Source organism: Sceloporus occidentalis, unplaced genomic scaffold (genome assembly GCF_023333645.1).
Source record: "Sceloporus occidentalis isolate IW3139 unplaced genomic scaffold, rSceOcc1.0.p SCAF_3, whole genome shotgun sequence".
NCBI classification, from domain to species: Eukaryota; Metazoa; Chordata; class Lepidosauria; order Squamata; family Phrynosomatidae; genus Sceloporus; species Sceloporus occidentalis.
Window position 1 is genome coordinate 221,393,126 of NW_028316983.1, and position 13,473 is coordinate 221,406,598.

General features: G+C 39.4%; 1 protein-coding gene across 2 annotated transcripts in view; it reads left to right on the forward strand.

Moving 5' to 3' along the window:
• Window positions 1–1,250: 1,250 nt before the first annotated feature.
• LOC149317537 (sperm-associated antigen 1-like) overlaps window positions 1,251–13,473 on the forward strand; it is a 62,288-nt gene continuing 50,065 nt past the window's right edge. Inside the window, exons 1-6 of one of the 2 annotated variants that reach the window (XM_089517717.1) lie at window positions 1,251–1,514; window positions 3,578–3,719; window positions 4,751–4,910; window positions 7,047–7,169; window positions 10,464–10,531; window positions 12,236–12,348. In XM_089517717.1, the coding sequence (XP_089373843.1) occupies window positions 3,580–3,719; window positions 4,751–4,910; window positions 7,047–7,169; window positions 10,464–10,531; window positions 12,236–12,348 (604 nt within the window). In that variant the 5' untranslated portion in view covers window positions 1,251–1,514; window positions 3,578–3,579. Of the gene's footprint in view, window positions 1,515–3,577; window positions 3,720–4,750; window positions 4,911–7,046; window positions 7,170–8,988; window positions 9,559–10,463; window positions 10,532–12,235; window positions 12,349–13,473 lie in introns of those variants that run through there. The other variant, XM_089517718.1, reaches the window with a different exon arrangement.

A 13,473-nucleotide genomic window follows, 5' to 3' on the forward strand; every position in this document is an offset into this window, starting at 1 on the left:
ATGTACCACAATTCCCAGCACTAACCCAGGACAGTTAAGTCACTCTCAAACTGGATTATTTCCTCAGTGTCGATGCAGCTTTGGTGAGGAACTCTGGGCATTTCAGTCCAGCAGTTTTATTTCTGCAGTGTATTTTGGACCAGAGACAAGGTGACCAGGCATCCTCCTCCTTTTCCAGGACATGTCCTCTTCTGTCAAATTTCAAAATGTCCTCCATTTGGATCATGGCTAAGAAGCATGGATTTATAATTACATGGGTGTTTTTAGCTTTTATTTTTGGCCATGTCCTACATATTTTTGCTTGGGTGCCCTACATTTTGGGGTGAGGGCATTGGTCACCTTGGTCAGAGAGCTTTCCAGGGGTTAACTGCCATTCTGCTGTGGTGCTGGAACAAACCACCATTCCCAGAATTCCATAGCATTCATCCAAGACAGTTAAAGTGGTCTCAACCCAGATTATTTCTCCAGTGTAGATGCAGCCCAAGCCTTTTGCCTCTCTTATGCCTGAGATTTCAAAGCCCAGCCTTGGCACCACAACAAACTACAAATCCCAGGATTCCATAGGATGGAGCGATGAGAGTGAAAGCAGTGTGACAGCAGCCTAAGTGTGCTTAATGCAGTTCTTAAGATGGTGCACCTCTTGCCTACAGAGTCTCACAAGACTTTTTTGTTTAACAACTTGTACCCATTAACTCCATTTCATGTCTCCTTTATTTAGTGGGGAGGAATACAGACAAAACAAGTCAAAATGAAGGAAAACCAAAGTCCCTTGACCAAAGGGTTTGGTTGTGGAATAAGCCTCTGAAATATGCAAGAGGCAATGTTAAAATAAAGCCATGTTCAATGCTCAAATGTGCTGTTTGGAATGGGGAGAGGGGGGTGGCCAGAAAGGGAAGTACATTTCCGTGATCTGTCTACGAATAATGTCAAAATGTCCTCCATTTTGATCATGCCTAAGAAACATGCATTTATATTAACATTTCTAAAAAAAGGCTCAATTTTTTTGCGTGTCCTCCATTTTTAAAAAATGTGTCCTACATTTGAAAATGTTGTCCTGCATTTGTCCTACATTTGTCCCGGTTTGGAGGTCCTCACTTATGGCAACCCTAACCTTGGGTGAGTCACACTCTCTCAGCCTCAGAGGATGGCCATGGCCAACCACCTCTGAACAAATCTTGTCAAGAAAACCCTATAGTAGTTTTTTCCATAAGTGTGGAACAACTTGAAGGCACACAACAAAGACACACATCAGGCCGAAAGGGGAATGCCAGCTCTGGCTGCCTTCTCTTCCTGGAGAGGCCTACTTGAGGCCATGAGCTACTACTACCACGTCGCCATAGCAACGCTCCCGCGCGGCCTCCACTCACTCGAGGGCCTGGCTTCCAACTGCGACGCCGAGGAGGCGCCCGTTTCCCCCTCAGAAGAAGGCTGTTAGGCCCCAACTTGAGGGCCATCTCCCCCTCAGAAGCGTTGTGGAGGGGAAGGCTTGGGAAGCCAAGAAAGGGCCGCAGCAGGTGTGTATCTTGGCTGCATGGCTGCGGGCTGGAAAGAGAGAAAGAGGGCCGCGGGAAAGCAATGAGTGCCAAAATGGCAGCCTTGGCTTAGAGGAAGGCGGTGATGTTAGCAGAGATGTAGTCATGCCTTCTTTTAGTCCAAGGCTGCATCCCCACTGCAGAAATAATCCAGCATGGCACCGCTTTGGCTGCCATGGCTCCATGCTATGGAATTCTGGGAAGGGTAGTTTGTTGTGGCCCAAAACAGAGCTTTCAAAGGTACCCCCCTCCCTTGAGAGGAGGAGAGCAAACCTCTCTGGCCCCATAACAAGCTACAGTTCCCAGAAGTTCATAGCCTTGAGGCACAGCAGTTAAAAGAGGTACTAAACTGGGTTACTTCTGCAGTACAGATGCAGCCTGGTCCTCCTTTCCTGAGTGTATAATAGATAAGCACATCTGGATAGTGCCTGGTCTCTCCCCCCTCCCCTTTTTTTAGTCCAAGGATGCATCCCCACTGCAGAAATAATCCAGTTTGAGACTGCTTTAACTGCCCTGGTTCAATGCTAGGGACTTCTGAGTACTGTGTATGTTTTGCCACGAGAATCTACACTTCTCAGATTTTCCCAGGACAGTTAAAGTGGTTTCAAACCGGATTATTTCTGCAGTGTGTTTTGGCCCTAAGATTACCCTTTCGTTTTATAATCAAAATGATGGTGTTTCGCTGTACTTCGGCTGCAGTGTGTGACTTGTGCTAACACATGGGCTTTGGGACATAAATAATATTGAGGACAATTCCTTAGATGTCTGCATGCTGTATTTAAGAGGCCTGGCATGCTGCAATACAGAAAGATACATTTTAATGGGTAGTGAGAGAATGTGACTTGTGGTTTTCCATTTGTGATTTGAACCCTGGTCTCCAAACCCATAGTCTGACACTCAAACCACTACACAAGACTGGCTCATCATACCTTTTTATTAGTAGCACACTCAAGTGTTTAAAATCTGAAAAACGGAGACCCGGTTTAGATTAATCCCTATTTTTTTCTGTATTTCCAGCAGTGTATTTATGCATAATGGCTGGGATCCTGTACAGTATATCCTTTCACAGAACATAAGTTTGTGTACACTTAACTAAGGCTGCGTTTGCACTGCTTAAATAATCCAGATTGACACTGCTTTAACTGCTATGGCTCAATGCTATGCAATTCTGGGGATTATAGTTTGTTGCAGCACCAGAGCTCTCTGACAGAGAAGGCTAAATGCCTCATAAAACTACAGTTCCCAGAATTCCACATCATTGAGCCAAGGCAGTTAAAGTGCTGTCAACCTGGATTATTTCTGCAGTGCGGATGCAGCCTAAATAGCAGAGACACTAAGAAACCAGGGTTATTGAATTGTGAAGATGCATAACAAGTGTGCATCAGAAGTGCTCACTGTGCACCTGAACCTCCTCATCAGTGTCCCATTGTGCATCGATCCTTTGGCTGGTTCTGGTATATAGTTACAAAGCAGCAGCCATCCACTGTATATATGGACATTGTGCATCTTCACAGTTCTGTTTCCTTCACACATACATCCAGTAGCATTCCAGCCTATGGTTCTTGTTCTTTCTTGTCAGAACCAATTTTTAATACTGTATGTAAATAAGAAAAACCTATCCTCTCAAAAGTCTTCTTTTTCCCCCTCTACCTATCAACTGAAGAGACTCCACTAGTGGAATAAATCACAACTGCCATGCTTTGCTGTTGAAGTTGGGGGGCCTTTTGGAGATGACTGGGGATGCACAGAGAGAGATGCAGAAGGAAAGAAGACCATTTCATAACTACTGTTCAATTTGTTGTACAAATCCCTCCATCTGAATGGACCTAATGTAGAAAATCTTAAAACAAGCACAGATGGCAAATAGGCCTGGATCATACTGCACCACAAATAGAAATTGTAATCTTACAACATTCTTCTGTTAACTGAAAGGAATTTGCAGTATATGAATGAAACTAATATTTTTTCAGTAACCTTATATAATTTCAAAATATCTCCGAAAACACTTGAAATACATGGTGTAATGATTATCTCTTTCATTTTAGCTATGAGTGTTGACCAAGTTTCATCCTTGTTTAGTCAAGGAACAACAAAAACATACCACATTCCTATTGAGCATCTGGACTATAAATTCATAGAACAATGTACTGATGTTAAGTATTTGGAAAAGATTCTCAGGATACTAAGGTAAACTTGTTAACAACTTAATTATTTCCTTAATAGTCTTGAAGTAATTTGATAGGAATTGTGGTGATTCTTGAAATAAATGAGTTTGTCTAAAAGCAAAAACAAGGTCACTTACTTTAAACATGATGTAAACTAATAGAAAGTGATAACAGTTTCATTTTATAATAATAATAATAATAATAATAATAATAATAATAGGATTTATTTATATGCCGCCCAGTCACTGGGAATCTGGGCGGCTTACAACAGAGGGGATAATAGACAGTTCCCTGCCCTCAGGCTTACAATCTAAAAAGACATGACACAAAAGGAGAAGGGAATGGTAAATAAAATGGTAAAATAAAACTGAAATGGTATGGTCTTGCTATTTCTGTGTATCTGTTGTATAAATTGGAGATAATATACATGAGCAGCTGATGGATAAACTGAGGAGACAGGGTGATACTTTTATTAAACCTATTTAGGTAAATTTTCAAAGACATAGCCATGTTAGTCTGGAACAGTGGTCCCCAAACTATGCTATTTAAGGGATTTTGAACTTCAGCTCCCAGAATCCCAGACTATTGGCCAATATGGCTGAGGCTTCTGGGAGCTGAAGTCCAAAATCTCTTAAAGGGCACCGTTTGGGGACCACTGGTCTAGAAAATCAGTATGCAAAGGGATCTTACAGCACCTTTGAGAATAACTGAAAGAGAAGTTGGTACCATGTGCTTGAGTCTCTTTGCATAGGGAAGTTCAGTCACCCATTTTGGATGTTTTTTGTTCATATGAAGGTGTTGGAAGGGAAGTGACGTTAAAAATAACTAAGATAAAGATAAGTAAAACAATAATTAACAAGAGAGCACAGGTATGCAGTAACAAGTTGTCCCAATGTTAATATGTACATTTCAATAAATTAAAATAATGAGAGACAGAAGACCAACACATGAAAACATTTCAGAAATGCATTGGTATTACTAAGTAGCCTTTAAAAATCAAAACATTATAATCACTACTATAAACAGTGATGTATTTTATCTGTTTATTTTAAGATCTGGTGAAGAAGGCGTCTATCCTGATCTTATATTGTTTTGTGAAAAACACATTGAGTCTTTGGCTCCAAATAGCAGAGCTTTACGAAGAGATAAACCTGCAGCAACTGCTTCTGACTTTTCTGCTGAGGAATGGGAAAAAATAAACAATGAAATAAAGGTATTGCAAATGTTGTTTTTAAAATAATTATTCAGGGCCTTATCCAGTATTCTGTGTGTTCACTTTCCTATTGTACCCAATTGCTTCTCCTGCTCCATATATAGAATTTTCTCCTTCGGTTCACTGGAGGGCTCAGACTGGGTCATCTCCTTAGTAAATAGGAGACCATCTTAGTATCCCCCATGTTGCTATATTTGTCATAAAAAATAAATTTCTTTAGTATTTCATCTTGGTTCTTATAGTTTTGTTAGCTGATCATGGCAAACAATTGAGTGTGCTTTTTGAAGAATATATTGTTTTAATCTTAATTCATTTGTAAAGTTGCCTGTGATATATAGATTTGATAGATACTGGTGGTGTTTTTAGTGCAAAAATTTTGTGAAAGAAAAGGGGTTTGAAATCACCCTCTCTTCCTACAGTTTTAATGACACATTATATATTATATAAAAATAAGAATCATGTAGTACTTGTAATTTGTAATCTTGTCCCTTGTTTGTGTAAGAGACTTCATTGTTAGAATGTATACAGGTTGAGTGCAATGGTGTCACTAGGGAGGTGTGGTGGTGTGGTGTACACTGGGTGACACCCCAGAAGAGGGGTGACACGTAATCGGGTGATCCTCCCACTGAGGAGAAGGGGTGAGTACACTCGACCTGCTTCCCCGTGGCAACCTCCTCATGAGGACATCACTGCCACTGTGGCAAAGGAAAAGGGGTGAGTGGTGTCTTTTGCCCCCCCCGCCCCCGCCTGACAGCTCTGCTCCCCACACCGGATGACACTTGGATGTGGGACACCACTGGTTGAGTCACCTATATCTGGAATTCCAAAATCCGAAATACTCTAAAAACCAAAATGTTTTCAAATATGACTGACATAGTGACATTTTTGCTTTCTAATGATTCAGCGTACTTTATTTCACACAAAAAGGTAAAGATTTCCCCTTGGACAAGACTGTCTAGTCATGTCTGACTATAGGGGGCGGTGTTCATCTCCATTACTAAGCCAAGGGAACCAGTGTTGTCAAAGATGACTCCATGGTCATGTGGCCAGCATGACTGCTTGGAACACTGTTACTTTCCCACCAAAGAAATACCTATTTATCTACTTGCACTTTTACATGTTTTCAAACTGCTAGGTTGGCAGATGCTGGGACTAGTGATGGGTGCTCATTCCATCATGTGGCACTTGGGTCTCAAACTGCTGATCTGTCCTTGCAATTGTCAGAGTCAGCGTCTTAATTGCTAGGCCATGCACAAAGTTATAGATAATATTTATAAAATTACATTCAGGCTATATGTATAATGTGTATATGAAATATAAATGAATTTCATGTTTTGATTTGGGTCCCATCTCCCAGACATCTCCTTATGTACATGTATGCAAATACAGGTATCACAAAATTTGAAACTCTTCTGGTCCCAAGCATTTTGATATGGGAGACTCAATCTGTACATTGTCCTTCAATCCAATTATCAAGGTGACTCTCTCTCTCTCTCTCTCTATATATATATATATATTAATGGACAAAGAGGTCCCTGTGGATTTGGAATGTCTAAAGAACATCTGTTAGGTGCATAAGAAGAATAATACAGAAAAACAGAGTTGTTTAATATAGACTAAATGCAATATTAGTCCCAACTAAAGTAGTCCCATTGAAATGAATATAAATTATTAGTCATTACTTCTGAACATTCCATTTATTTCAGTGAATCATTCTATTTAGGAATAACATTGGATTTAGCTTTGTATTATATATTGCAGAGAATTATGACCAGGATACAGAGAACTGCACAGCTAGCTCAATGTACCCCAGAAGGCTTTGGGCCTGTGTTTCTTGGCCAACAGCCTTCCTTGTCCCTTCATATTAAACAATTTTTAGTGCTGACATGGTCTTTCAAAAACAATTGTAATACAAGATGAGATTTTGCTACTGAGAGTTTTTAAAAGTGAAAAAAGCAGCTGAGCTAATGCAAGTCTTCGGCTATACCTATAGTAGCCTTTAATTCCTGGCCTATATATCCACTTACCCTTTTCCATTAATTTTGCAGTAGAATATTTTGGAAATCATATGCACAATTAAAGAAATACTTTGCACATTCACAGTTTTGATTTTGAATTGTTATCTGCTTATTTCAGAGTTGGGTTACAGAGATGAAAGAAGAGGAGTATAAAATGCGGTATGCTACAACTGATGTTTTCAAGGACCATCTGGAAAATTTGCCACCAGTTCGTAGTTCAGACTGGCATCCCATTTGTCAGGTGTGGTCCTTGTTTCCATGCTTAAGGTTCAGTATTTATGCATGAATTTTACTTGGTATCTATCTTTATCCATGGTTTATGTTTGCAATAGTTCTATTCATCAGGATTTCCAACACTGTAAATAGGAATGTACATCAGTTTTGGCTGAAGTTTGAACACAAGTGATTTGGACAGGTTTGGGTACTTCTTGATGAAGCAAGTTTCCCTCCAAAACTAATAAAGATCACTGGAAACTTCATTTAAGTTCAGACTTTGGAAATGTAGATAGCTTGATTTCCAGAATAACTTTTCTATGGAAATCATCTGGACGGGGGGAGGATCAAGTGGAGTCGAGTGACTGACACCTCTGCCTTCTAATCCCAGGGCATGTTTTAGAAGAGCCTGTCAAAATGCTGAACATTTTGGAAAGGGACTCTAACTTTAACAGTTGATTTCTGCTTCCCAGCACCACCACAGTTTACTAGTTAGAAAGCCTTAAATTGGATTTCAAGTGTCACCTTTCAGCTATCTGCCCTAGGGACATTTGTATGACTTGTTCCATTTTCATACCAATTGTCTCCCACCCCACACCCAAAAGAAGGAAGAGTAAACAAATACCATCTCCTGTTTTTGACTTCCCTTTCACATGAACTTATCATTTTAAAAGTTTGTTTACTTAGGGCCATGTTGTATGCTAGCTGTCATTGTCATACCAGTGGTCTACAAGAAACATAGGTATACGAAGATATCTTTGGATATCTTCTAAATGGAAATGGTGCTATTACACAAAAATAATCTAAACCTGTTTACCTGAAGCATGGCGGACTTTCTCCCCACAGAAGAGACAAATATGTTACAGATTTCTTCCACTTCTTCCTAGAAGTTTTTAAAAAGGCAATTCTGTAAAACATTTTTAAGGGGTGTAATGAAAAGGCACTTATTTCTCTGTGTTTAGACATAATATCTTTCTAAATGGCTGTTAAGACCATGATTTTCATCATTTCTGACAGAGAAGAAGGCTTATATCCATTTTTGTATTTCCATGATAGTTAAAGGGAGGCACATACTGTACCTTGTGATTTCCATCTTTCAGGTTTGGGACCTGAGTTGTAGTGGATTTTTTCTTAATCTGTCCAAGCAGAAGCAGGCTATTTCCTAAAACCTTAACCTAATCTGGTGCTCCATGCTTACCTCTGCTTCTACATATTTATATGTGTTTGCAAAGGATATATTTATAAGTCACAAATTAAGAGGGTGCTATTAATACCTAGCTATATATTAAGATGAATTGTGTGACTTACTGGGGCTTCTGGAGGTGGAACAGTTCATTCGGCTATTTTAAAAGAAACATAACCTGAACTTGAAATATATTAATAGCCAAGGGTGGTGCTCCATTCCTGGCAAAGGTGCACCAAAAGGATGGTGCTCAGTCAATTCTAATCAGTTCTGATTAGAACTGCTTTTTTGTATCTATTTCTAAGGCTTCAATCCTTGGATTGAAACAGCCTGGGTCACTCTGTGGGATGAATTTGCTTGAAGAGAGATAGTAAATATGGGTCCACTGATTTTCCTGAACATTTTAGGGAAGAAACACATGGCCCTTTTGCGCTGTCTTCTGGGTGTCACATGCTCCTAAGCCACCCATCTGTTTACACAGGGACTGGCTTCCAGGTGGCATAGCATTTATATTCCTTAAAGTTGGCTTCCAGCAACGGTGAGATGGAATAGCCAGCTTTTTGCTGGCCCAAAGCGGCTCTTTGCTGCTGCTTTTTTAGCGGGCAAAAAGGCAATTGGGGCTGCAGCCTGCAGTTGCCACAACCCCAATCCAGCTTTGGGAGGGGCAGCTTAAAGCCACCCCTTCAGAGTGGTCTGTTTCACCTCAGAGTCATTCTTGATACCAGTGACATAGTACTGTTTTGGATAGGATCTCTCAGTTGGGAGCAGAGGCACTAAATTAATTGATTCCACTTTTACTTGCAGGGTTGATTCCAGGAGGTGGTGCTGTTGGGTTATAGTTCACTCATTGACAATTGTGTTTTGGCGTCACAGGGAGTGTTGTTCTTTACCTGTGTTTGTGTAAGCAGTACTTAAAATGGATCCCGGAAGATGGTTTCAGGATAAAAAGAGAGATTAGAGGAAGATGCCGTATGCCCTTTCCACTCACCTATTTTTTTTCCTCGCCTATTGCTTTTGCTCATAGTTCCCTTCTCTCAGGCACTTATTTAGCAGAGCTAAGCTTTCATGGAGAAAAGCACTTGGAGAGAGTCGGGCATTGGGTGAGAAAGAAGGATCCAGCATGTTGTCCAGTGTGTCTCTATCTGCTTTAAACTCCTGCCCACCACTTCAAACACATTTGGCACAGTCCACAGTGTAACGTATGTATCATGCTGCTACATAGGATGCAGTGCAGGTCAGTTTTAAATTTGGGTGCCCTTCTTACAAAAAACAAACACCTTTATTTATATACCACCTCATACTGAACTAACAGTTTCTAAGTGGTTTACAATTGTAAGCTAATTGCCCCCAACAGTCTGGGTACTCATTTTACCAACCTCGGAAGGATGCAAGCCTGAGTCAAGCTTGAGCACTTTTGCTGGGATTGAACTCGCAACCTTATGGTTTTGAGTGAGTGGCTGCAGTACAGACATTTAACCACTGCGCCACCAGGGCTCCTTACAATCTGTTACCTAGCAAAAAATAAAATAAAATTCTCTCACTCTCTTTAGAGTGGAGCTGCAGACCAGATCATAGCTTCTGCTTTTCAGATAAGAATATTTAGTACTGAAACTAAAAATTGATATGGACATCACTATAGAAAGAACAGCAAGTGAAGGGGTCATTTAATGAATATATCAGAATTCAAAAGCTTCCATTTGTACTAGCAATAATAGATTGAGACATGAATTAAATCTCAGTCTTATGTGACAGGATATGAACAACAGTGAAATAAATGGAAATAGAAATATTTTCAAAGGGATGTCCTATTGAGGATTGTGCAAGCTTGTTTTCTGATGCGCCAGAGACTAGGATATAGAGCAATGGATTGAAACTACTGGAAAAGAGATTCATCTAAACATTAGGAAGAAAGTCCTGACAGTAAGGGCTATTTGGCAGTGGAACACACTGCCTTGGAGCATAGTGGAATCTCCTTCTTTGGAGGTTATTACACAGAGGCTGGATGGCCATCTGTCAGGAGTGCTCTGATTGTGTATTCCTGCATGACAAGGGATTGGATTGGATGTCTCAACTCTATGATTCTGTTAAATTCTGTTACAAACAATTTATTTTATCACCTTGTCTGTCCCTTCATTACAGAGTAAAACTTCAAAAAACAGAGAAGTAAAGAAGAAAAATGTACCGAGGGATTATAGAGAGTGGGATAAGTATGTCACATGTCTTCCACTAATTATTTTATACATTTATTTGTTCATTTATTAAGTATTACTTGGGTCTTTAGGAAAGTATATTTTAATATATTTGTATTACGATTACAGCAATTAATAGAATGATTGACTTAATTTCTTTTGACTTGAATGAGTCTGCTCTAAGTACGACTGAGTCAACCACATGTTAGTATTAATAATTTTTTATACAAAAGTATAGGATTATAAATATACAAATTACAGTTTTTTAAAATAGCATTTAGTCTGTGTTCTAAAATAAAATACACTAAAATAGAACCCCTTTTTAGAAAGGGAAGGGGTTTGTACTTCACACATGCCTGGCTAAAGAACAAAGATTCATTATGCTAACTTGTGTGACTCATTTAAGATATGTGTGTGTTATGTGTCTTTGAGTTGTTTCAGACTTAAGGCAACCCTATCATGGGGTTTTCTTGGCAACATTTGTTCAGTGGAGGTTTACCATTGCCTTCCTCTGAGACTGAGAGCACGTGACTTACTCAAGATCACCTACTGGGTTTCATGGCCAAGCAGGGAATCGAACCCTGGTCTCCACACTCCTTGTAGTCCAACATTCAATCTCCTATACCACTCTGGCTTTCTGTTTACGATATAGTGGGACGCATGCGCGCACACATACACCATTTGGAGGTTACTGCTTAAGAAATGGCACAATTTCAGATTACACCTTGGCATTGCTGACAGATTTTTTTAAATGTACAAACTGACGAAAACAGCAGCCCACAAATTCAATATATAATGGAAATTACAGATTCAGCTCTGAGCCTGGATCACTAAATTTCAGCAGTGGCCAGGAGTGCATTTACACAACTAAAGCTAGTGTGCCAGCTGCTCCCATTCCTTGAGATGTCTGGCTGTGGTGACACGTGCCTTACATCCTATTTGGACTACTATAGTGCAGTCTATGTGGGGCTGCTTTTGGAAACTATGCAGAAACTTCAGCGGGTCCAAGTGGAGCCAGTTATAGGGAGCGTATAACTTCCTTGTGAAAAGGGCTTCACTGGCTACCAGTTTGTTTCCATGCACAATTCAAAGTACTGGTCATAACCTATAAATGCTCTGTATGGCATAGGTACCAACTATCTAAAATATCATATCTCCCTATACGAACCTGCTAGAGCCCTAAGATCTTTAGGAGAAGGCTTTCTCTTGGTCCCACCACCTTCACATGTGCACTTGGTGAGGACATGAGACAGCACCTTCTCAGTGGCTGGTCCCACTCTCTGGAATGCCCTTCCACAGGAGACTATACTGGTCCCCTCCCTGCTTTCCTTTCTCCAGAAGGCAAAGATCTTTTTATTTAAACAAGTTTTTAATGTGTAAATAGGGGACTTTCTGACTGAGATGTTTTATTTATTAACTTTTGTGTGTTTTTGAATTATTTTACATTTTTAAAGTGTGGTTTTAATTGGTTTTTTTTTAAAATAAGGTTTTAATTTTTTTTTAATATTAGTTATTAATTTGTATTGAAGTTTTTAAAATTAAAAGTTTTAAAATTTGCTTTCTTTGGGAGTCTTGGATCCCACTCTGGCAGAAAGGCAGCATCCAAATAAAATAAAATAAAATAATAAATTTTGATGTCAAACTATGTTATAATATTAGATCATTTTATACATATGCACAATATAGATAGATATTTATTTTTAAAATTGTTTTCAATTTAAGGTTTGATGTGGAAAAAGAATGTTCAAGAATGGATGGAAATGAAGGAAACCAGTTTTCTAAAAGCAATTTTAATACTAGTATAAAGTTACCAAAAATGAAAGTAGATACTACAGGTAAGTAAGAGATTCTCAGTAATGCAGAGATTGTTTTTATTATTGCTGCTGTTTATTGCAAAATAAGAAGTCTAAAAAAAGAAAAAGAAGTATTTCAAAATAGAAATAGAAGGGTGAAAGCCATATGGTTGTTTAAAAAAAAACAACCTACGGACTATTAGAACAGATTGAGGGACCAACAGGAATATTTCCTCCATCTGTTTTTCCCCCTATGTTTACTTTGATTGCCATGCCAGTCTAAGGTTTCAGGCAAAGATATTTCCCAGTTTTGCAGTCTGAGATTCTTTGAAATGGGGATGTGGATTATAGTTGGAGCTGTCTCTATGCTACCTCTGAGTTTGCTTTTCATTCAAAAAATTCCAAAGCTGGTATAGCACTACATTAGAACCCACAAAATATAGTAAAATCAAGTAATAAAACCATTGCCTGTTAATAAAATAATAAAATATTTAATTAAAATCACTTAAATAACTACTGCTAACTGACCAGATCAGTGATCAGGAAAATGCCTGGACAAACAAATAAGAACTCTCCTGACAGCAGAAACACCCTGCATTGGGACCCTGCCAGATCTCAATTCGAAGATCACTTCATGTGACATGTGCCATAATAAAAAGGGTTCTTTTCCACATTTCAGAAAGAGAAACATCACCATAAGCAAAGTCACTGGAAGAACATGGTCTCTTAGACAACTTTGTTATGGGGCTCTTTGTTATGGAGCTCTTTGAGTTCTTAAAGTCCCACACAAAATGCACTTTGTGTCTTATATGGAGTAGGGAGGCAATTTCACTATGGCCCCATACAGACAGGCCAAAATAAAGCTGCTTCAGGTCACTTTGGAGGTATGCTGTTTAAATGATGCATGCGTTCTAAGAGACTGGAGCGTGGCTTTGGTGCGCGGGTTCTGGACTTGTAGGACACATGCATAATTTAAACAGCATACCTCCAAAGTGACCCGAAGCAGCTTTATTTTGGCCTGTGTATGGATCCCCATGTTTCTCTTTCCTGGGATGTTTTAGGCCTGGGGGCCTTTTTCAAAACTGGAAGTGTCTTCTGGTCATTTCTTGATTTTGAACAACGTGCTCCCTGTGCCTAAAAGAGCCAAAAGGAAGGCTAAAAACATGT